This window comes from Sapajus apella, unplaced genomic scaffold (genome assembly GCF_009761245.1).
Source record: "Sapajus apella isolate SASKATOON/1434 unplaced genomic scaffold, GSC_monkey_1.0 scaffold2, whole genome shotgun sequence".
Classification (NCBI taxonomy): Eukaryota; Metazoa; Chordata; class Mammalia; order Primates; family Cebidae; genus Sapajus; species Sapajus apella.
The window spans coordinates 71,316,494-71,340,325 of record NW_022436942.1 but is presented as its reverse complement, the minus strand read 5'-3'; the positions used below and the strand labels follow the sequence as shown (position 1 = coordinate 71,340,325).

Genomic DNA, 23,832 nt, shown 5'->3' with positions numbered 1-23,832 from the left:
AGACCAGCCTGGCCAATATGGTGAAACCCCATCTCTACAAAAAATACCAAAGTTAGCCGGATGTGGTGGTACACACCTGTAATCCCAGCTACTCGGGAAGCTGTGGCATGAGAATCACTTGAGACAAGGAGATGGAGGTTGCAGTGAGCCAAGGTCATACCAATGTACTCCACCCTGGGCAACAGAGCTAGGCTCTGTCTCAAAAAAAAAAAAAAAAAAAAAAAAAAACACCTTGGCCCAGGGTAGGGTTGAGGTAGTCTAGGTTTAGGGTTTCCTTATCTATATGCTGCTTTTAGTGAAACTTTAAAGGCTACTAGGGCCTGGGTGAAGAAATGCTCCTACTAGGCAAAACCTGAAAACAGAGGCAGCAGGGCTGAGATTAGAGGGCAAGGGGCACCACAAACTCCTCCTGGGCCTACTTGGAGGGTCTGCCAGGCACGTGGCAGCCCATCAACATCTGCTGAAGGAATGAACCCTACTGCGCTGTTGTCTGCCTTTGCAGATTACTTCCTTCACTGAGCCTCAACTTGTGCCTCCGCAAAATGGGGATAAATACCACTAACTCCGCAAGAGCTGTTAGGATAACCATCTATAACATTACAGCACACATTCTTAACAACCGTAACAAGAATGGCTCTAGGAAGACTTGGTCATTTAAGGTGGCAAAAAGGACGCTCTGATATGCAGCTACTGGATTGTCAGGGCAAAGAGCAGGGGTTACACCCACATGGCACTCACGGGAGATATCTGCAAGTCTTCCAAATGCTGCTGAAGCAGGAAGTCACTGAAAGGTTCACCTAGGAGGTTCCCTGAACCCCTAAATCATGTTTTTTAAGAAAAAAAAAGAAAACCAGCACTGCTGTTGCAGTAATATGATGCTCTCTGCTTGCTTCTACAGCTAAGGGGGCAAAGAGATCAGAATGTTTTCAATAATTTGCAATCCAAATACCCAAGCTGTATTCCAAGACACCAATTCCTCAATACTGGAAGTGTGGATAGGTTTCTCCACTAAGGGGAAAGGCAGAACATCTAGGCTTTATCGTGAAGGAGGATGATAAAATCAGAGGTAGGCTGCCTGTCTGAAAATACTTCCTGATCAAACCGAGATGGTTTTTCAGGGGCTGTGTCAGTGCACTGGAACAAAGCCGGAATTTATCTGCCGGAAACAGAAGCCACACCTTTTTAATCAGGAGAGTGGCCCCGGAACTTCAACAGACTTTCTGATCCTAAGAGCTGGGTGTGGTGGGATTAGGAAGGGCAAAGTGGGAGACATGGGGCAGGGCTGGGCACAGTCAAACTTCCTCCTCCCATCAGCTCTGCTTTTCTTTCACTAACTGCTTCCTCTGTGCTCAATACTGCTGGGATGTTTCTCATCAAAGAGCACCCTCCTGGGCCGGGCCCTAGGCCAGGTGAGCCTGTGAAAATCCTCATCTGCCCAGCATTGTCCAGATCCTTCCTGAGAGACTTTTAAGAAGGCAGTGGAACAGGCCAGGCGTGGTGGCTCACACCTGTAATCCCAGCACTTTGGGAGGCCAAAGCAGGTGAATCACTTGAGGTCAGGAGTTTGAGACCAGCCTAGCCAACATGGTCAAACCCCATCTCTACCAAAAATACAAAAAAATGGACAGGATACTGTGGCGCACGCCTGTAATCCCAGGTACTTGGGAGGTTGAGGCACTAGAATTGCTTGAAACTGGGAGGCAGGCCAGGCCTGGTGGCTCACGCCTGTAATCCCAGCACTTTGGGAGGCTGAGGTGGACAATCACCTAAGGTCAGGAGTTCGAAACCAGCCTGACCAACATGGAGAAATCCTGTCTCTACTAAAAATATAAAATTAGCCAGGCGTGGTGGCACATGTCTGTAATCCCAGCTACTCAGGAGGCTGTGGCAGGAGAATCGCTTGAATGTGGGAGGCAGAGGTTGCGGTGAGCTGAGATTGCACCATTGCACTCCAGCCTGGGCAAAAAGAATGAAACTCTTTCTCAAAAAAAAAAAAAAAAAAAAAAGAGAGCGAGAAAGAGAGAGAAAAGAAAAGAGAAGGAAGGAAGCAAGCAAGCAAGCAAACAGGAAAACGGGAGGCAGATGTTGCAGTGAGCTGAGACCGTGCCACCGTACTCTAGCCTGGGCAACAGAGCAAGACTGTAACTCAAAAAAAAAGTAAGAACTGAGCTGAGCTTCCAGGACCCAGGGAAGTTCAGTGACTGGTCAGAAAGACGGACAGAGAGAGAAAAATGCCAAATCTGGCTCCCACTACTGCAGAACAGCCTGGAAGTTTCCTCCCCATCCACCTCCCAATCTCCAGGGAGAAAAGTAACTCCTATTCAGGGCTGACCGACCCCAGGGTTTCTAAGCTCAGGGGTTATCACAGTGGCTAGAGACAGCACCCCGAGCTGGCAAGACGTCAGCAGGAAGATGCTCTGTCATCACGTACTTTCTGACCCAAACATATTTAGCAGCTCCCATGCCCAATTCAACCAGGTCCAAACTCCTACCATCAGTGTTTTAGGAGCTCCATAAAAAGGATACACCTGCTCTGACCCCTGACCCTAAGCATAATGGCTGACATCCACTCAATGCTCATTCTGGTTTAAGCCAGGCTCTGTGCTAGTTGTATGAGGCATGCTATCTTGCATGAACCTCAGAACAATCCTAAAAGGTAACACTAATGTTAGTGTCATTTTATGGAAAGTTTAGAGGGGTTACATCACCTGGCCAAAGTCCCAACAGGAGAACGCAGGGCTGGATTCAAACTCAGCGGGTCTGACCCCAGCGTGCATGCTCTTAACCACAACCCAAATCCAATCTGCCCCCAGCATGCTAGTCTCTGGCCCTGTCCATGGTGTGAGTCTCACAGGAGTTCCTGCATTTTCTTTTTTTTTTTTTTGAGATAGGGTCTCATTCTGTCACCCAGGCAAGCTGGAGCACAATGGCAATCTCAACTCACTGCAGCCCTCCCCTTACTTTGACCATGCTGTTTCCCCTCCCTAGGATCTTTGATCCCTCTTCCCAGCACCCCAAACTCCCACCTCTCCCTAAGTCACACCTGTCCGCAGTTGATCTTCTGCTACTCCCCTGGCTGAGCTGCATCGTCTCCAGCCACAGGGCTGTGCCATCAGAATTCATCCAGGGGCTACAGACCCAAATGCCTACAGGCACCAAGCAGGTAACAAACATGGGACGCTGGGGGGTGGCAGACGCAGGTGCCAAGCTGCATGTACATACCACCTGCTTGGTTATGCTGCCTCTTAAAACACTGTTCAGGCAAAACAAAACGGGTGCCCCCGTGTCCCTGGGCCGTCCCCACACTACCTGGTCTTGCCAACATTGCCAACCGCTCTTGGCAGAGCAGCATGAGTGAATTTTCAGATGCTCTCCTAAAAAACGATGGTCACTTCCCTGCTTAAAGTGCCCGGGGTCTTTTCTGTCACCCCAAGATGAAGGCCCAGCTCCTCTTCAGTATGGTTCTAGGGGTGCAGGCAAGGAGACCCTCAAGATTTGGATCCAACCTTTCTCCCCAACCCTCTGACTCATGCACCACCCACTCCAGCACATACACACCTTTCCTCCGCTGCTCCTTTCTTCTGGGAGTCTTTCACTTGCTGTTCATCTCCTTAGACACTCAGCACACTCAAGCTTAACCTGCCCTCTAAAGCCAATCTGGATGCTACCCCAAATCCTCACCAAGCAGACGTGTGCCATCTCCTCCTGCCCCCATCTTCCACCTTCTTGGAAAGCCATGCCCACCTCCCCTAAGTCCTTCTAGGGTTATACACCACAAAAGAAGGGTGTGCTATGCTCATCTCACTGCCCACCAGATCAAGCTGGAACTACATTTGACGCACTTCTAACTTCCAGGGCAGCGGTTCTAAGTCCTAAATGTGCAGCCATTTAAAAAACTCTGCTTATTCAGTTGACAAGAAAGTGACGATTTAAAGAAAAAAGACTAGCTATTAAACCATTAATTTTTTCTTTTGTTAAACCACTACTTTTTTAAAAAACTTCTAATGCCCACTTGAATCTTTATTACATATCTCAAAGTCCAAGCTAACAACAACAAAAGGTCACAGCCTGAATCAAATCACTTCAAAAAAAAAAAAAAAAAAAAAAAAAAGATGGTGGTCTAAAGTTGCATAAGATGAAGATAAGAAGGAAGAATAGAAAATGCGTGCTCCATAGCCCCATGTGAACCGTAACAAAGAAGGAAAGAATCACCAGGAAAAAATGATGCAGGATTTCCTGGGAGATGCACCCACCTGCTCTGGCTTCAGCTCTCCCCTTGCCTGGCCTGGCTCAACACCTCTACCCTGCAGCCCCAGCTTTGATTCCAAAGCTGAATGAAATCGGGTCTTTCTTTGGGCAAAGAGGAGGTTGCCTGACCTGTTCTGATTCCCACTGGAAGCCACTGGAAGAGAAACATAACCTCAGCACCATGGAGGGTTTGTTGGTTGGTTTTGTATACTTTTCCTTAATTTGAAGCAGTCTGTTCCGAAGAGAAAACAAAAGGTGAATCAGTAAATTCTATGTCAGACAGAACAGGGCAGCCTTCTGACCAGATTTCACTCAGCTGGCTACACTGAAGATGTGTATGAATTGGCTGTCACTATTTAAGAATCAAAAGACTTTTGATTAAGGTTCTAGGGCCAGGCACTGTGACTCACACCTGTAATCCCAGCACTTTGGGAGGACGAGGTGGGGGGATCACAAGGTCAAGAGATCAAGACCCTCCAGACCAACATGGTGAAGCCCTGTCTCTACTAAAAATACAAAAATTAGCTGGGTATGGTGGCATGTGCCTGTAGTCCCAGCCACTAGGAAGGCTGAGGCAGGAGAATCGCTTGAGCCCAGAAGGCGGAGTTTACACTGAGCCGAGAGTGTGCCACTGTACTCTAGCCTGGATGACAGAGCAAGATCTCCAAAAGAAATATATATATACACACACACATACATAGGTTCTAATTTATTTTGAAAAACTGGCAAATGTGCTAGCAATCTGCCTCTGATCCTACATGACAATGATTAGTCAGAGTAAGTACGAGTTGTCCCTTTAGAGAGCGCACACTGTCCCCAGCATGCCCCTGGCCCGGCAGGCCCCAGGGCGGCCCAGCTCTCAGATCTCATGCTACAATCTCATACCTCCTCTGAGCCAGAGCCTCATGACTGGGGTAGGGAAAGAACTGCAGGTTTTACAAGGAGATAAACATTTCGAACAAAAGCAAACAAGGCATAAGGAGTACCCGGTACAAATGGCAACATAAGCACCAATGGCCCCAGTTTGGTTATCCGGCTCAGTCCAGGGACTTCCACCAGGTGAGCCCTGATGTGGGGTCACCTGCCACTGGGAGTCAGCAACCTCAGGGAGGTCACTGCCCTCAGCAAGCCCACCTGGCCTTGGGAGTCTACCGTCACGACCCACGCTCCAAGTTGCTCCTCCTCATCCTTCCTTTCCCACGCCCCAATTGTGACACCTGAGAACTGCCATTTTCTGCCCACATTTTCTTCTCCTAACCACCATGATGGAAAAAGTAGCCAAATGCCTCTATGCAGAGGAAGAATTGGGGAAAGGCGTGCATTGGGGGAAAAGCCTACTTTCTGCAGATGGCAAGAGCGTGGCTGTCCTTCGTGGTCTGGTTGTCACTTGCCCTGTCTCGGAGCTTCTCTGGGTGATCCAAAACAGCTTCACAATGAAATGCCATCAGCTGTGCTATTTCTACAACATGAAAGGGAGCTCCAGGTATGGAACTCCGTTTAGAATAATTGCCTTGGAGGAAATAAAAGTTTAATTTAAAAAAAGGATAAAGATAGAAACCAACTTCCTTTTGGGAAAGAAAGAAATTCAGCCTAAAATGCTACCTCTTCCCCAGAGCTCTACTTCACGGTGGAGGGCACATTAGGTAAGAGACTAGTTCTAGAGTCAGTAGACATGGGTTCGATGGAAGTCAAAGTGGCTTCATGACCTTGGATGAGTTTTATCCTCTGGGAGCCTCCGTTTCCTCTTCTGTAAGGTGATACTGAAAGCAATGGCCTCCCAAATCTGCTAGGAAGAAGCACGAAATGATAGCAGCAGCAAAGCACTCTGGACACTGGCTGACACACGGTGGGGGCTCCACACCCACAGGCCATGATTATGACTGCACATACCCTACCCAGGCTGACCTGACTGCGGGGAGAAGAGTGAGAGTCAGAGGATGCCCGAACCAGAGACTTCACTCCGGCAAAGGGCAAAAAGGGAGGGCTGCTCGGGGCTCCTAGAGCAGGAAGGTGGCATGGGGGCTGTCTCAAGACTGATGTCACTCCAGGTTTGTTCTTGGGTTACCTTGCTGTCATCTGAAACCTCCCAGCAGAGGACACTGCAACAAGATGCCCCCAGCGGTATACTGCTGTGAGCCATCCAAGCCCTCCCATTCTCCCTCCCAGATGAGGGAGCTGAGCAGTTCATGGTTCTGGCTCATGAAGTACTCTCAGGGCAAATGTGAACTCAGCCCTCCCCAAGGAGAGTGGGGAAGAGGAGCCCAGCAGGTGCTCCAGCCCTCACCCAGCTGCCACGACTGTCATTCAGAGCGTCAGCGCCTTGTGTGCAGGGCGGAAAGGGGGACGGGAAGAGACAGCATCTCATGGCAGGGGGCTTGAGGCAACAGACAGGATCCCCCCCATGAAAACGCGGAGGGCTGAGGAAGTGAAAGCACCAAGGCTCGGCTGCAAGGCTCCAGCCCAGCATGCTGGATGCTTACTCATTTTAATTGGCGCCACTGCCGGTCTGGTGACACCCAGCGATCTGCCTTGGCAAGGCCCTGAAAAAGCCAGGAGAATGACTCCAGCGGAGCCAAATGCCCAAGTTCAGTGGGAGCCTGTGAAAATCTAATTGCTGCTTGGTCTCCAGCTGCTACGTTGAGGCATCCTGGCTAGGCAGGGCAACCCGCTGTGCCAGGAATGAGGCAAGAAGGATCTGGATCCTGCCCTGGGTTCAGGACCTCTGCTCATGGAGGATATTCCAAGGAAGCCCAGTCTCTGCCATGATAATAACGCCTGTGACTGGCTGAGCATGGACCATGTGCTCACACATGTGATCTCACTCAATCCCCTGCAACTATTCAACTGATGGATGCCATCATGGCCATTCTACAGATGAGCAGGCTGAGGCTTGGAGCAGCTAAGAGCTATACTCAGCTCAACCACTCCACCCTCCATGGTACCACAAGTGACAAAAGCGGTGCAGGCCCCTTCGGATTCTTCACTCTTTGGCAAGTATGCTCAGGCCACCTGGTCAGAGGCAAAGCCACGGCACAGGTAACAGTGATGGAGCACACGCCTCGGGGTGGATTATCCTTCGGTGCCAGCTGGCGAGACTCTCTCCCAGCTCCTCCTGGCTACAGCAGCCCTGAGGCCAACAGCTCTGGCCCACCTTGACTGAGCCTGGTGCCAACTGGCCCTGTCTGTATGAAGACCCTGAAAAGGGACCAGGGTGCCATGTTGGGGCCTCTGCCGGGGGCAGGGATCCTGCACACTGCTGAGGCTGCACTGGTCCTAGGAACTCCCGATGGCGTGCCGGGCCTTGGCGTGAAGGAGGGAAAGAGCAGCTCTCTGCGCTGTAACCTTGGGCTTTAGCTGCAGGGCCTGTCACCTGACAACCATAAACAACCCACACCAAAGCAGAGACTGAACATCCAGCTCAGACCTCAGCCAGCCCCCTCGAGCCCAATCCTTCCCTCACTCAGAAAAGGCACATGGTCTAATCCATCTTAGGCAGCGGCTGGCTTTAAAGGCAGGGAGAAGGCAGAGCTGAGTGTAACCAGAGCTACTCTGGGAAATGCCTTGAACTACCCAGCATGTCTACCCACCCTAGACATCCTGATTCCCTGAACGCAGTGGGTGAGACCACCGCCTGCCATGTGGTGTGGACTGTGGGCTGTCTGTAAACCACTCTGTCTAGCAGCGGCCCTGCTGACTGTTTTCAAGGTTATTCCTGGTTTCCAGGCTTTAAATACCTCTGCTCATACCTGTCTCCTTTATCAACCTGACACCGTGTTGCCTGTGACTCATTCATTAGCACTGCAGCAGCCGCTCTTAGAGCCCAAAGATGTTTGAGTCTTGGATTAAATCCACTCTTGCCCATGTAAGGAGAAAAACCCAAACCCTCCAGTTTCCTGTAGGGTTAAAGGTCATAGGCAGCATAGCCAGATTCCTCGGCCCCTGCCTCTGAGGAAGGGGCAGGAGTGTGATGGCCTGAACTGTGTCCCCCTCAAATTCATAGGCTGAAGTCCTAACCCCTAGTAGCTCAGAATGTGACTGTGTTTGGAGAAAGGGCCTTTAAAGGTGATTAAGGTAAAATAAGGTCATATGGGTGGGCCCTAATCCAATAGGACTGGTGTCCTTATCAGAAAAGAAAAATTTGCAAGCCAAGGAAAGAGGCCTTGCAAGAAACCAAACCCGCTGACACCTTGGTCTTAGACTTCCAGCCTCCAGGCCTGTGAGAAATCAGATTTCTGTTGGTTAAGCCATCAGTCCATGGTGTTTTGTTAAGGGTGCCCAAACAGACATGGGGCGTGGAGGTACAGTGCCGAGAAGGCCTCAGTGGCTGCTGGGCCAAAACAAAAGCCAGGCTTGATGGCGACGCAGACTTAGAAAGCTTGTTTCGTTCCCAGTGGCCCACGCTCATGTCGCTGCCAACTCCACGGATGGCCTCCATCTGCATGCTGCCAACTCCTTAGTAACTCAAAAGTTTACAGCAGCCAAAGACAAAGGTCAATGATGGCAGCCACCAGGACACTCAGCTGTGCTGAGAGCAATGGGACTCAAACCTATGGTGGGAGAGACAGCAAAAGGGAGGCTGCCCACCTCTGACTGGGGCCCTCACACAGCCACTCCCATGAGCTGCAAGGCCCCAGAAATCCATGTAGGTTGATTCTGACCACGGTTTGTTGAGTACCTGCATATTGTGGACATTAAGCTATGTGATACAAAGATGAATGGATCTTGGGCCAGGCATGGTGGCTCACACTTGTAATCCCAGCACTTTGGGAGGCAGAGGTGGGCAGATCACTCGAGGTCAGGAGTTTGAGACCAGCCTGGCCAACATGGTGAAACCCCGTCTCTACTAAAAATACAAAAATTAGCCAGGCATGGTTGCGCATGCCTGTAGTCCCAGCTGCTGAGGTGGGAGGATCACTTGAACCTCGGAGGCGGAGGGTGCAGTGAGCTGAGATGGCGCCACTGCACTCCAGCCTGGGCGTCAGAGTTAGACTCTATCTCAAAAAAAAAAAAAAAGATAAATGGCTCTCAGGGCCTAGTAGGTGATCAGATGGTTAGCCGTGTAATTACCCCACCATAATCTACTTGTAATAATGGAAGCCTAATCAAGATACCGAAGCAGAAAAGGGTAGTGAGTAATTAGCTCTGTCAGGAAGGGGAAGTTCAGTGAAGGCTTCAAAGAGATGGTGTTATCAGCAGGATTTTCAAGACAGAACTGGAGGCCACAAGCAAACAAGAGGCTGAGAAAGGCATTCTAGACTGACTTGCCAGCAAGGTGGAGAGGTTTAAGAATGCACAGGGGATTCACCGAACTAAATGCAGTATGATGCTGTGGAGTGAGGCAGGAAATGGGACCGGTGAAGCAAGAAGGCACTAGAACACACAAGGCTTCATCTGCCGGCTGAAGAGCTTGCCCTCCCCAGCCCCACTGGATGGGAGATTGAAAAGAAGCTTTAAAACAGAAAAACCGGGCTGGGCACAGTGGCTCACACCTGTAATCCCAGCACCTTGGGAGGCCAAGACAGGTGGATCACTTGAGGCCAGGAGTTCAAGAGCAGCCTGGCCAACATGGTGAAACCCCCATCTCCACTAAAAATACAAAAAAAAATGAGCTGGGTATGGTGGCTCACACCTGTAATCCCAGCACTTTGGGAGGCTGAGGCAGGTAGATTACTTGAGGCCAGGAGTTTGAGACTAGCCTGGCCAACATGGTGAAACCCCATCTCCACTAAAAATACAAAAAAATTAGCCTGGTGTGGTGATTCATGCCTGTAATCCCAGCTACGTGGGAGGCTGAGGCAGGAGAATCATTTGAATCCAGGAGATGGAGGCTGCAGTGAGCCGAGATTGTGCCACTGCACTCCAGCCTGGGTAGCAGAGCAAGACTCCATCTCAAAGAAAAGGACTGAAGGACTACTCCTCAGACAGCAGGGACAGGCAGGATGCTGGGGTAGAAGGTCAAGGCCAAAACCCAAGCACAAAATATGAAAGGCCTATGCTAAGGTAGAGCAGGCCTCCTTTGAAATCTCTTGTTTACTTGGACAGGTCCTACCCTTCTTCCCAGCCAGGCTTGGAGAATTACACCCACCAGTTCACTGAGGTTTTAAAAACGAGCCAGTAAGAAGCTGAGAGAGGAAACTGAGATACTAATGTGCTGTGCAGGAAACACAATGTCCCCGGACCCCAGCAGTTAGTGATACATTTCTTGAGAAACAAACCAAAATAAGCCACTGACTTTGCCAAGATAAAAGCAGTGTCGCTAGTGGCCTAGCCAAGGGGAGTCTTATTGTGTCTCTGGCCTATTTCCTATTCATCAAGCTCCATCAGCAGCTCCAAGCCTCAGCTTGACACAGGACGGGGCTGCTCTCTTGCCCCTTTCATCCCACAGGAAGGCTGGACGCCCAACCATCAGTTCGGGCACATTGGAGGGACTTAAAAGTGACACTTGTGATGACAGCCAGGATTCCCATTCCAGGCTCTGGAATCCTGAGCCTGGCTATTTCCAGACACCAGCCACACCCTCACTAGGCAGCATTCTTCTCTAAAGCTGAGTCACGTTCACTTTCACCCCTTCCCCAAAGCACCTTCCATTGTGATGCGGGAGGAAAGATCAGACAGGCTTTACTGCTTACTAGCTGTGTGACCTTGGGCAAGTTACTTAACCTCTCTGAGCTTGTCTCCTCTATAAAATACAGATAATAACAACAGCTCTATATTGAGGTTATATAAGGAGATAATATAAATGCTAAAGGCCTGTACTCATTTTCTTTTCTTTTTTTTTTTTTTTTTTTTGAGACAGGGTCTTGCTCTGTTGCCCAGGCTGGAGTGCAGTGGTGCAATCATAGCCCACAGCAACCTTGAATTCCTGGGCTCAGGCGATCCTCCTACCTCAGCCTCCTGAGTAGCTGGGGCTATCGGCACGCACCACCATACCTGGATAAGTTTTTAATTGTTCTGTACAACTGAGGTCTCACTATGTTGCCCAGGTTGATCTTGAACTTGAACTCAAAATCACTAGGCTCAAGTGGTCTTCCTGCCTTGGCATCCCAAAGGGCTAGGATTAAAGGTGGGAGCCACCGTGCCTGGCCTGTGCTTACATCTATTGAAGGGAGTGAAGCAAAAAGGAGAGGGAGGAGCAGCTGAAGAAAAAGAAGGAAGAGGAGAAGGAGAAGGAATTCTGGAGTCAGATGATGCTGGGTTCAAATCTCTGCTCAACCATTTCCTGGCTGGGTGACTTCAGGCAAGTTACTTGCCCTCTCTGACCTACAGTTTCCTCCTCTGTAAAACAGGGATAATACTGCCTATCCTTGCAAAGGGATTTCGAAAGAAAACAGATTTTCTGAAATCAGAGCCACTGCTTTCTCATCCCTGAGTGGTGCTTGGGGGAAAATCTGGTTTACGTTTGAATCCTCCTGAGCAGCCCAGCTCTGCCACCCTAGATGAGGGTGAGCATGGCGAAGCAAAGAGAGGCCTGTTTCTAGGAGGCCAGGGCTCCCCGCCACACTCACATCCCTGGAAACACTGCTCTCCTTCATCAATTCCCAGGGGAGGCCGCTGAGCTCCCTGCAACTCAACTGCATTCTCTCTGGACAAAGGAGACGGGAGAGCCTGGCTCGTCTCTCCCTGGCCCCAAACATCTTCACTTGTGAACGGGAGAACACTCCCCCTCTGCCCTGGCTGGGGAGCACCGGGAGATGTGGAACATGCATTTGCTAAGCAGACCCTAAAGCACTGCTTCCCAACATCTTAGGACCCTCCAGAATAGGCAAGTTATTTTAAGCCTCTCCTAAGCCCAAGGCATGAGCAACTGAGACAAATGGCTTCGGGATGAGAACCAGAAGGGTTTTTAAGACCTCTGATTCTGCCAGAAACACACTTAAAATTTAAAAAATTTAAAGCTCCTTGCTGCACTTGGGTTCACTTTGTGCTAGGCTTTGGTTCATAGGAAGTCAAAGCAAAACCCCAAACCCTCAAATCAATGAATCACGACAAAACACTCGCCCTCTTCCCCGCTGTCCTGGGCAAGGAGGGACTGAGATGGAGCAGAGATGCAGGCAGTGCTGCTCTCCTGCCAACGGTTTCAGATGGGGACAGACGGAGGCTGGTGTTGAAATCTGTTTCTTTTTTTAAGAAGGAATGGGGCAGGGAAGGCAGCCAGAGCAGGTTGGCCTGAGGTCCCCGCCAAGCATCCGCAGGCAGGCCAAGTCACCTCAGGTGTAAGGCAGGCAGGTAGCAAAGGGAATGAGGGCTCGAAGAGCAGCAGCTAGGCCCTTGGAAACACTGCCAAGTTGGGGGTGTGGAATGAGAACCCACAGTCTCTCAGGAGTAGTTTCTGTATCAGAATTTGGGGCTCAAACATGTGGCCAAGCAGCAAGTTACATGCCCCTACTATCAGACCACAAAGCACTTATCACCTCTCAGCCTCTGAAAGAGAAACACTGGGGTCCCTCCAGCGCTCCCCACCATCTTACTTTTGCTAGGTAGCTCTTCTTGGCCCAGGCTGTTGGAGGGAGCCAGTGGGGCACTGCCACCCTCGTCCAAGGTCAGGATGAGGGGCACGTCGTCATCCAAACTCACAGCCATGTTCTCTTCTCCTGTGGCCCTCAGGATGTGACGTCCAGGGCTTGAAACACTTTCTGGTTTGAGCTCCCTTTCAAAGCCACTGGACCAGACGTGCTGCTCAGAAACTCCTCCATGAGAGGCATCTTCTAGGGTTTGAGAATTAAAAATATAAAGGATAATTATTAAAACACAGCCATGACTCATTAATATATTCTGATATTAGTGGTGATGGTTACACAACCTTGTGAATAAAAACCACTAAATTATACTCTTTGAAATGGTGAATTAGAGCCAGGCGTGGTGGCTCACACCTGTAATCCCAGCACTTTGGAAGGCCGAGGTAGGTGGATCACTTGAGCCAGGAGTTCAAGACCAGCCTGGCCAACATAGCGAAACCCCATCTCTACTAAAAATACATACCTGGGCTTGGTGGTGGGTACATGTAATCCCAGCTACTCGGGAAGCTGAGGCACACAACTAGCTTGAACCCAGGAGGTGGAGGTTGCAGTGAGCTGAGATCACACCACTGCACTCTAGCCTGGGTAACAGAGTCTCTAAATAAATAAATAATAAAATGGTAAATTATATCTCAATTTAAAAACACTGGCCAGTGGGGTACCTCACATCTTAAACCCAGGATTTTGTAAGGCTGAGGTGGGAAGATCAATTAAGGCCAGGAATTTGAAACCAGCGTGAGCAATATAGCAATACCCTATCTCTATAAAAAAAAAATTCTTTAATAGCCAGTTGCATAAGCATACACACAGAAAAAATACATATTTAAAATACAAAAATAAATAAAATTAGCTGGTCAGGTGGCATGTACCTGTAGTTTCAGCTACTCAGAATGCTCACTTGAGCCCAGGAGTTCAAGGCTACAGTGAGCTAGGACTGTACCACTGCACTCTGGCCTGGGCAACAGTGACACTCCATCTCTGAAAAAATAAAAGAATTGCACCGGGCGCATTGGCTCACACTTGTAATCCCAGTATTTAGGGAGGCAGGCGGATCACGAGATTAGGAGTTTGAAACGAGCCTGGTGAAACCGTTTCTACTCAAAATACAAAAATTAGCTGGACATGGTGGCACATGCCTGTAATCCCAGCTACTTGGGAGGCTGAGGTAGGAGAATCACTTGAAACTGGAGGGTGGAGATTGCAGTGAGCTGAGATGGTGCCACTGCACTGCAGACTGGGTGACAGGGTGAGACTCGATCTCAAAAAAATAAATAAAAAGAATTATAGAAAAAATAAAAGAATTATTACAGTATGATAGCATTAAAATATGGACGAGGGGAATGCTGTAAGAACAAATACAGAAAAGTCAAGGATAATTCTGTCTGGAGAGTGAGATTAGGGCTAATATGTTCTACCTCCACTTCTCTTTATATTTATTTCTAAGTTTTGTAACAACTTTAAAGAAAAAAATAGGCTGGGCACAGTGGCTCCCACCTGTAATCCCAGCACTTTGGGAGATCAAGGTGGGAGAATTGCTTGAGCTTAGCAGTTCAAGACCAGCCTGGGCAGTGTGGCAAGACTCCATCTCTACAAAATAAAAATTTTAAATTAGCTGGGCATGATGGCATGCGCCTGCAGGCCTAGCTGCTTGGGAGGCTGAGGTGGGGGAAACACAAGCCCCGGAGCTGGATTTATAGTGAGCTATGATCACACCACTGCAGTCCAGCCTGGGCAACAGAGTGAAACCCTGTGTCTAAAAAGATAAAATAAAAGGCCGGGTGTGGTGGCTCACGCCTGTAATCCCAGCACTTTGGAAGGCTGAGACAGGCGGATCACCTGAGGTAGGAGTTTGAGACCAGCCTGGCCAACATGGTGAAACCCTGTCTCTATTAAAAATATAAAAATTAGCTGGGTGTGGTGGTGGGCGCCTCTAATTCTAGCTACTCAGGAGGTTGAGGCAGGAGAATCGCTTGAACCTGGGAGGCAAAGTTTGCCATGAGCCGAGATCACGCCACTGTACTGCAGCCTGGGCGACAGAGCCAGACTTCATCTCAAATAAATAAATAATAAAATAAAATGACAAAAAAATACAATTAAAGTTAACAGTTAATACTCAATGTGTGCTTACTATGAATGAGGGACCCTACTAGCACTCCGTAAGTAAAAGTCAACTGAAAATTCTTAATAACCTCATGAGATAGGTAGGCTTATTATCTCCCTGTTACAGGATGCGGGTGGGGGATACTTCAGGCACAGAGAGGTTAAGCATCCTGCCCAAGGACCCATACAGCTAAAAAGAGCCAAGCTTTCGACTATACGGTCTGACTCCGAACCTGTGTTCTTAGCCATTACACTAGAATTCCTCGAAGTCTGGACTGTGTATTTAGGTAGCTCTGAGCTTTAATCACCAATATATACTTGTCTGAAAATACAGATTTAAAATACATCTTTCACTTTAGCTTTACCAAGCAGCCTCTCAGGAACAATTAGAAACATACTTCCAAAATGTATCATTTTTATATCATTTGTATTATTCTTATATAGGAGTTGTTCTCTTAGATTTACGTGTCTGAGGAAGGGGGCAAGTGTACTCTTTTTAAGTGATGAGTGTTTTTTAACACAGTAAAAGTGCTCATCCTTAACTCCAAATTTAAAACACTCAGAACAGCCAGGCACAGTGGCTCACCCCTGTAATCCCAGCACTTTGGGAGACCAAGGTGGGTGGATCACCTGAGGTCAGGAGTTCAAGACCAGCCTGGCCAACATGGTGAAACCCCATCTCTACTAAAAACACAAAAATTAGCCAGGCATGGTGGCACACGCCTATAATACCAGCTACTTGGGAGGCTGAGGCAGGAGAGTAGCCTGAACTCAGGAGGCAGGGCTTGCAGCGAGTCAAGATTGCGCCACCGCACTCTAGTCTGGATGACAGAGCAAGACTCCATCTCAAAAAAAAAACATTCAGAGCAGCCAGGCACGGTGGCTCATGCCTGTAATTCCAGCACTTTGAGAGGCTGAGGTGGGTGGATCACCTGAAGTCAGGAGTTTGAGGCCAGCCTGGCCAACATGCTAAAACCTGGTCTCTACTAAAAATATAGAAATTAGCCAGGTGTGGTGGTGCCTGCCGGTAATCCCAGCTACTGGGGAGGCGAGGCAGTAGAATTACTTGAATCCAGGAGGCAGAGGTTGCAGTGAGCCGATCGTTCCACTGCACTCCAGCCTGGGTGACAGAGCGAGACTCCGTCTCAAAAAATAAATTAATAAATTAAAAATTTAAAAATAAATAAGTAAAACACTCTGAGCTAGCCTGTTACAGCTCCTATTATTTATGCACATTCCCATTTCCGCTGAGGACCAAACAACAACAAAAAAGACTCAGCAGATCTGACCACAGACCTTTGAACTTGCAAACAGCAGCAGGTTCCTTCCTCAAGCTGTGGGCTCTGGGCTCAACCCACTTTGCCTCCTAACTGACCTAGTCAATTGCAACTGGGCAACTGACTTCCGCGAATCACTGGAACAACTCCGAGCAAAGCCTTGTGCATCCACAGACAGTGGTACATCTTTTTAAAACAAGGCAGCAAAAGTAAACACCATTCTACTTGCTGCTAAGCACCGTAGCTCTGTGCCCAGCACACTTCCTGTGAGTTTTTTTTTTTTTTTAAGTTTCCTCCAGATCTGGGGGTTTATTTTGCTTTTAAAAGTCTCAGCAGTAGAGAGGCAGAAGAGGAAATCCCAGATGAAACGCTACTATTTGGCAGTCGTAAGAACTATGGTTGTATTATCTTTTTGGTTTAACTTTTTACCACAGATATTTTCAAACATACTCAATACTTAAACTTCCCTGTATCCATTACTCAGCTTTGACAATTCCCTCCCATATTTACTTTCAAGGCAGGAGAATTTATTAACTCACAGAGAAGAGGTTTCTTAATGTTACTATTATCATAATGGCTAGTGGTTTCTACATTTTAGCTCACGGCTGTTCAACCTTTTGGCTACCCTGGGCCACACTGGAAGAACTGTCTTGGGCCACACATAAAACACACTAACAATGAGCTAAAAAAAAAAAAAAAAGGCGTGGGGGATGGGATTCGCGCATGATTTCCATATCTGCCACACAGATAAGCAAAGAAGTCCTCCAATTCGGAAGGTTGGACACGGTTAACTGTTTAATATATGACTGCTTGTCTGCCTGTGTTGTCGTTGCTCATTGGTTTCAACTGGGGTGAATTTTGCCCCCACGGGGACATCAGCAGTGTCTGAAGACATCTTTGACTGTCACAGCTTGGGAGTGGGGGGGATTGCTGGTGGGTGAAGTCTGGGGATGCCACTGAACGTGCTACAATGCACAGGTCAGACCTCCAGAAACAAAGAATTACGTAGCTCAAAATGTCAACTGAGCTGCTGTTGAAAAATTCTATCTTAGCCTATATCCCCACTTTACGAATGAGGAAATTGAAGCTTGGAGTGATTAACTTAACTTGCCTCTTCTAAGTTTCAACCCAGGCAGTCTGAACTCAGGGACCCTCCCTGCTTAACCATTACTCTATATACACTTACAACTAGAACCAGTCCCCCGATTTGAATTCAAACACATCATTTTTCCAGGGAGACTTAAAATGAGGCCCAGAGAGGGGAAGAGACTTGCCCAAGGTCACACAGTCCAGAAGCAGGGCTAGAACCCAGGGCTCCTGAGTCCCGGTTCTGAGTGAGTCCCGGTCCAGTGTTCCCTCCGCGGGCTTTGCTTCCGCCTCTAGAGAACCCAAATGGCCAGCCCTGAGGAAAGGGCCCAGGGGAAGAGAGGGCCAGCTGCCATCCCGCTGTCCGCTGGGGCAGCTGACCCGGGCACTAGACTCCTTCGGGGTCACCTGAGGGCGCCAGGGAGAAGGGCGAGGGAGGGAGGAAGGAGGGGGCAGGAGCGCCGGCTCCAGCTCCACGTGCTCCCACCCCCTGGCTGGGCGCCCACGTGAGGGTCGTCCCAAGAAGTTGGGGGCGAAGAGAGGGAATGCAAAGCCCCCGCCAGGGCTGGACGGAGAGAAGCGCGCCAGAGCCTTCCCCACGGCCCCTCCGAGCCCGTCCAGCCCACCTCCCACACCAGACTGCCGCGCCACAACCCCTTACTCCGCGCCCTCTGACCCCTGGTCCCTGCCCTCTCCCTCGGGCCAAGCCCTCGCATCCCTCGGATTCTTACACGCGCCGCCCCAGCAACCCGGACCACGCGCCGAGGTCCGCACCGCGCAGCCCAGCCCTCCGGCGCCGCCGCCAAAACCCCGAGCCCGAAGCTGTTGCAGCCGCCGCAGCTGCAGCTACTTCAGCCACTGCCACCACGGCAGCTGCGCCAGCTCTCCCATCCACCGCCTACCGTCCTCTCAACCCCGCTGGCTCCGCCCCTTTTCCCCTTGACAGCGACCTACTGGCTAACTGGGATACCATGGTGAGTTCTAATTGGCCACATCTCACGTCCTTCCGCAGGTCTCGCCCGCTGCCGATGCAGTACTCCCTGGCCCGCCTCCTTAAGAAGGGGCAGGACGAAGAATCCACGCCCCTTTCTCCTCCCATCTTCCCCGCCTTACTCTTTGAGGCCAACCCAGAGGGAGTCCCAAGTCTTTCTATTGGTGGAAAGTCAAAATGACGGTGCTTCTGATTGGTCAGGCTTCAGGAGGTGGGGACAACTGAGAGGAACAAGGAATTGAATGGTGAAAAGAAAGGTCAGTCAGACGCCGAGTCCCGCCTTCTGAGATTGGCGAGTAACCTAGCAACGCAGGGACCGCGGCGATAACTGTGGCTAGGGATACCTGGAGCCTTCAGAGCAGGTGAGTAACCAGGTAGGGAAGGATCGCGGATCGGGGGAGATGTGAAATGGGGTTCAGCTCGCTGCCCTTTGGCTCCCTGAGGAGTCAGTGGCCCCCGCTGCGATCCCGTCTCAGCTTCAGGACCCTGTTCCTCAGCCCCAGCCTCAGTCTATACCTCTCACTCCACAGCCTGCAGGGAGCCGGCCTCCATTCTGCCCTTTCTTCTTGCCCACTTCAAGGCCCCACTCCCCCATCCCTAAAAGGAGGAGGACACCAGTCAAGCAGAGTCACATCGTAGTTAGCTTATTTCAAGTCAAACAAGTGGGAGGGAAGTTTCTAAGTCCCCTGCCATTCCACCCAACGGCCATACGTTCCTCGGTGAGCATGTAATCCGAGCACTTTGGGAGGTCCAGGTGGGCGGATCACGAGGTCAGGAGATCGCGACCATTCTGGCCAACATGGTGACATCCCGTCTTTACTAAAAATACAAAAATTAGCTGGGCATGCTGGCGGACCCCTATAATCCTAGATACTTAGGGGGCTGAGGCAGGAGAATCGCTTGAACTTGGGAGGCGGAGGTTGCGGTGAGCCAAGATCACACCACTAACACTCCAGCCTGGAAGACAGAGTGAGATCCTGTCTCAAAAATAAATAAACTAACATATAACCTAGGAATTCCACTCTTAGGAATGTGTTGAGAAATGCTGACTGTATGATAAATATATTGTTTGCTAAGAAGAACGATGGCAAGGAAAACCTAGCCGTGGGCCCCCTGCCCAAGTGGAAAACTACTTGGGGCATTCTTTTTTTTTTTTTTTTTTTTTTTTTTTGAGACGGAGTTTTGCTCTTGTTACCCAGGCTGGAGTGCAATGGCGCGATCTCGGCTCACCACAACCTCCACCTCCTGGGTTCAGGCAATTCTCCTGCCTCAGCCTCCTGAGTAGCTGGGATTACAGGCACGCGCCACCATGCCCAGCTAATTTTTTGTATTTTTGGTAGAGACGAGGTGTCACCATGTTGACCAGGATGGTCTCGATCTTTTGACCTCGTGATCCACCCGCCTCGGCCTCCCAAAATGCTGGGATTACAGGTTTGAGCCACCGCGCCCGGCCTCGGGGCATTCTAAAGTAGCAAGACAGTATATGTAAATCGTACACCGGTTGAAACAAGTCTTTAAGCGCGAGATGTGTGACCCTGCCCCCGTGGCTCCCTCGTGGAGAATACTTTCTGGTTTGTCTGTGATCAGTGGTGAGCAGGCACCGGCTGTCTACCTACTTTATTTTTGTTCTATGAGAAAACACAGAACACCTGTTTGTTAATAATAATCACCTGTTCAGAGAGACTACGTGAGTCAGAATCTGCTTGAGTCCCTCAGCCTGGAATGCTGTCAGCCCCTGAGGCTCTCAGCTCTGAAGGCTGTTGGTCCCGGGATAGTCCCACCTTGCTGTTCTTCCTGGGTGTCTGCTTCATAATGCCTTCCGCACTGCCTGGGTGGGGGTCTGTATGGCCAAGCTGGTCTCTGTAGGAATGTACACCCACCAAGCGAAAACATATGTTCCCAGAAAGACTTAAATATAAATATTCTTAGCAACATCACCCTTACTAGCCCCAAACTGGAAACAAACCAAATGTTATCAACAGGTGAATGGATAAACAACTCGTGATATTTCCATAGAATGGAATATTATTCAGCAATTAAATACTATTCAGGAACAAAATACTAATTATTGCTGTAACCTGGATGAACCTCAAAACATGTTAAGTCAAGGGTTTTTGGCCCAGTGGCTCATGCCTGTAATTCCAACAATTTGGGAGGCCAAGGCAGGCGGATAGTTTGAGCCTAGGAGTTTGAGACCAGCCTGGCAACAAAGTGAGACCCCATCTTTACAAAAAATACAAATATTAGCTGGACGTGGTGGCATGTGCCTGTAGTCTCAACTATTCAGGAGGCTGAGGTGGGAAGATCACCTGAGCCCGGGGAGGTCAAGGCTGCAGTGAGCCATGATTGCACCACTGCACTCCAGCCTGGGTGACAGAGTAAGACCCTATCTTTAGAAAAAACAAAAGTCAAGATTTTTCGACCTCAGCTCTGTTGACATTTTGAGCAAGATAATTCCTTGTTGTGGGGGACTATCCTGCCAATTGTCAGATGTTTAGCAATAACACGAACCTCTACCCACAAGATGCCAGTAGTAGACTCTCTCAGTTGTAATAAGCAAGTGCGTTTCCGGATTATTGCCAAATGTCTTTTGGAGGGCAAAGTTGCCCCCAGGTTGAAAACCACTGTGCTAAGCAAAAAGTTAGATGCCAACGATTACATACTGTATTATCCCATTTATGTGAACTACCCAGGAAAGTTAAATGTGAGTGGAGGCCGAGGGCAGTGGCTCGTGCCTATAATCCCAGTATTTTGGGAGGCCAAGGCAGGCGGATCACTTGAGCCCAGTAATTTGAGACCAGTTTGGGCAACATGGTGAAATCCCGTCTCTCCTAAAAACACAAAAATTAGCAAATCTTGTCTCTCCTAAAAATACAAAACTTAGCCAGGCATGGTGGTACACCCCTGTAATTCCACTACTCGGGAGACTGAGGCATGAGAATTCCTTGAACCAGGAGGCAGAGGTTGCAGTGAGCCTAGATTGCACCACTGCACTCCAGCGTGAGTTACAGAGCGAGACTGAATCTCAAAAACAAAACAACTACAACAAAAAATGTGAGTGGAAACAGATTGTTTGCAATTAGCTCATGGGAATTTGGGAGAGTAATAGAAATGTTCTAAAACTGGAGTGTAGTGTTGTGGCAACTTTAGATACATTTACAAAAATAGTCGCTGACTTTTACACTTACAGTGGGTGAATTTTATGGTAATGTAAATTATACCTCAGTAGAGCTGTAAAAAAAAAATTACCCATATGATTAGTACTATGCAGGAAAGGTGAGCGTTTCCACAGGTTGTAAAGGGCTATTTGTTTCAGTGTGAGGAGTGGTAGGAATTGAGCTAAGACCGAAAGAATAAGAAATTGTTAATCTAGGGAGAAATTGTTAATCAGGGGTTGGTTTCTGACAAAAGGAACATTATACATTAGTGCCTGAGAGCAGGAGGGCTTTGAGATAGGCTGTGTTGTTTTGTTTTATTTTTGAGATGGAGTCTTGCTCTGTTGCCGAGGTTGGAGTGCGGTGGTACAATCTCGGCTCACAGCAACCTCCGCCTCTTGGGTTCAAGCGATTCTCCTGCCTCGGCCTACCAGGTAGCTGGGATTACAGGTGCCCACCACCATGTGCTGCTAATTTTTGTATTTTTAGTAGAGACAGGGTTTTACCATGTTGGCCAGGCTTGCTCTCAAACTCTTGACCTCAGGTGATCCACCCGCCTCAGCCTCCCAAAGTGCTGGGATTATAGGAGTCAGCCACCATAGCCAACCCTGTTTCATTTATTTTTAACACTAGTCCCAATTGGCAAGTTGATTTCACTGCCCAGTAAAAGGTTGTAACCCTAAGATTTTTTTTTCTTTTTTTTTTTGAGATGGAGTCTCACTCTGTTGCCAGGCTGCAGTGCAGTGGCGTGATCTCAGCTCACTACCTCCGACTCCTGCCTCAGCCTCCGGAGTAGCTGGGATTACAGGCACATGCCCCCACACCCAGCTAATTTTTTGTTGTATTTTTAGTAGAGACAGGGTTTCGCCATGTTGGCCAGGATGGTCTCGATCTCCTGACCACGTGATCCGCCCACCTTGGCCTCTGAAAGTGCTGGGATTGCAGGCGTGAGCCACCGTGCCTAGCCAGATTTTATTTTTTAAGCAGTTTTAGATTCACTGCAAAATTGAGAGAAAGGTACAGAGAGTTCCCATATACCCTCTACTCCCACATGCACAGCCTCCTCCAGCATCAACCTCCCCCACCAGAGTGGTGCATTTGTTACAGTTGCTGAACCTACATTGACACATCAGCAGCAGCAAATCAAATTCTATAGTTTACATAAGGGATAAGGGTTCATGCTTGGTGGTGGTGTACATTCTGTGGATTTGGACAACTGTATAATGATGGTATCCATCATTGTAGTAAGGTACATAGTATTTTCACTGCCCTAAAAATCCTCCCTGTTCCATTGATTCAACCCTCCCTTTTCCCCACTCTTAGACAACACTGATCTTTTTACTGTCTCCATAGTTTTGCCTTGGGCAGAATGTCATATAGTTGGAGTGATACCATATGTAGCCTCTTCAAATTGGCTTCTTTCATGTAGTGATATGCATTTAAGTTTCTTCCATGTCTGTTCATGGCTTGACAGCTCATTTCTTTTTAACGCTGAATAATCCTGTATTCCATTGTCTGGACACACCGCTGTTTATTTCTCTATTCAGTTCCTGAAGGACATCTTGGTTGCTTCCAAATTTTGGCAGTTCTGAATGAAGCTGCTATATCCATGTGAAGGTTTTTGTGTGGACATGAGTTTTCAACTCTGGGTAAATACCAAGGAGTGTGATGACCGGATCGTATGGTAATCGTTAAGAGCAGGTTTAATTTGGTAAGAAATCAACCGTCTTCCAAAGCGGCTGCACCATGTCACATTCCCACCTGCAATGACAGAGTTTCTGCTTCACATTCTCAACAGCATCTCAGTGTTCTAGGTTTTGGCTATTCTAATGGGTGTGTAGTAGTTGAATATTTTTTTCAAGTTGGATAAGTTGATTGTAGAATAATCTAAATTCACTACTAGGAAATTCTCCCTTCTGTCTGAAACTGCCAAAGTGATGTTGTCTCCGGTTGGATATAACCAGATATAAACATTTCTAAAGCAACATTGTAACCAAAAGAGGAATTAAAATTCCCGATGAACTGATTGGTAAGGAGGGGAGACTGGACAATAGTGAGTGATTTAAGGGAAGTCGGTCTTCTTCAGTCACTAACAGGAGAATATGAATAATGTAGAAACCAGCAAAATTAAAAACTGAAATAGTAAAAAGGAGGAAAAGCTGCTTCTGTTTTGGTTCTTCATAAAGCCTTTGACACAAACATATATGCCATATTATTTTGTGGAAAAATACATCTGTTTTAAGAAATACTGAAGTGTTGATATTAACATGTCATTTTTGAAGTAGTACTAAAAGTCATCAAAGCTTAAGACTTTTGAGCAAGGATTTCATGTCATTCCCACAAGAGTGCCATGTCCCCATTTTATAGGTAGAACACCAAAACTTAGAGAGGTTAATCAACTTGCCCAAAGCCACACAGCCAGGAAGTGGTGAGACACTGGAATTGCATTCCAAATGTGT

At 48.5% G+C, this 23,832-nt stretch overlaps 2 protein-coding genes across 7 annotated transcripts in view; one reads left to right on the top strand and one right to left on the bottom strand.

The window, feature by feature from the left end:
* TPCN1 (two pore segment channel 1) overlaps positions 1-18,165 on the bottom strand; it is a 77,273-nt gene extending 59,108 nt beyond the window's left edge. Inside the window, exons 1-2 of one of the 5 annotated variants that reach the window (XM_032240490.1) lie at positions 18,078-18,165; positions 12,717-12,953 (exon numbers count right to left, since the gene is read on the bottom strand). In XM_032240490.1, the coding sequence (XP_032096381.1) occupies positions 12,717-12,828 (112 nt within the window). In that variant the 5' untranslated portion in view covers positions 12,829-12,953; positions 18,078-18,165. Of the gene's footprint in view, positions 1-12,716; positions 12,954-17,958 lie in introns of all 5 variants that reach the window. The other 4 variants (XM_032240487.1, XM_032240501.1, XM_032240506.1 and 1 more) reach the window with 4 other exon arrangements.
* Positions 18,166-18,476: 311 nt separating this feature from the next.
* IQCD (IQ motif containing D) overlaps positions 18,477-23,832 on the top strand; it is a 30,813-nt gene continuing 25,457 nt past the window's right edge. For both annotated transcript variants that reach the window (XM_032240486.1, XM_032240485.1), the window contains exon 1: positions 18,477-18,580. The gene's annotated coding sequence lies outside the window, so the exon portion shown is untranslated. The remainder of the gene's footprint in view (positions 18,581-23,832) is intronic.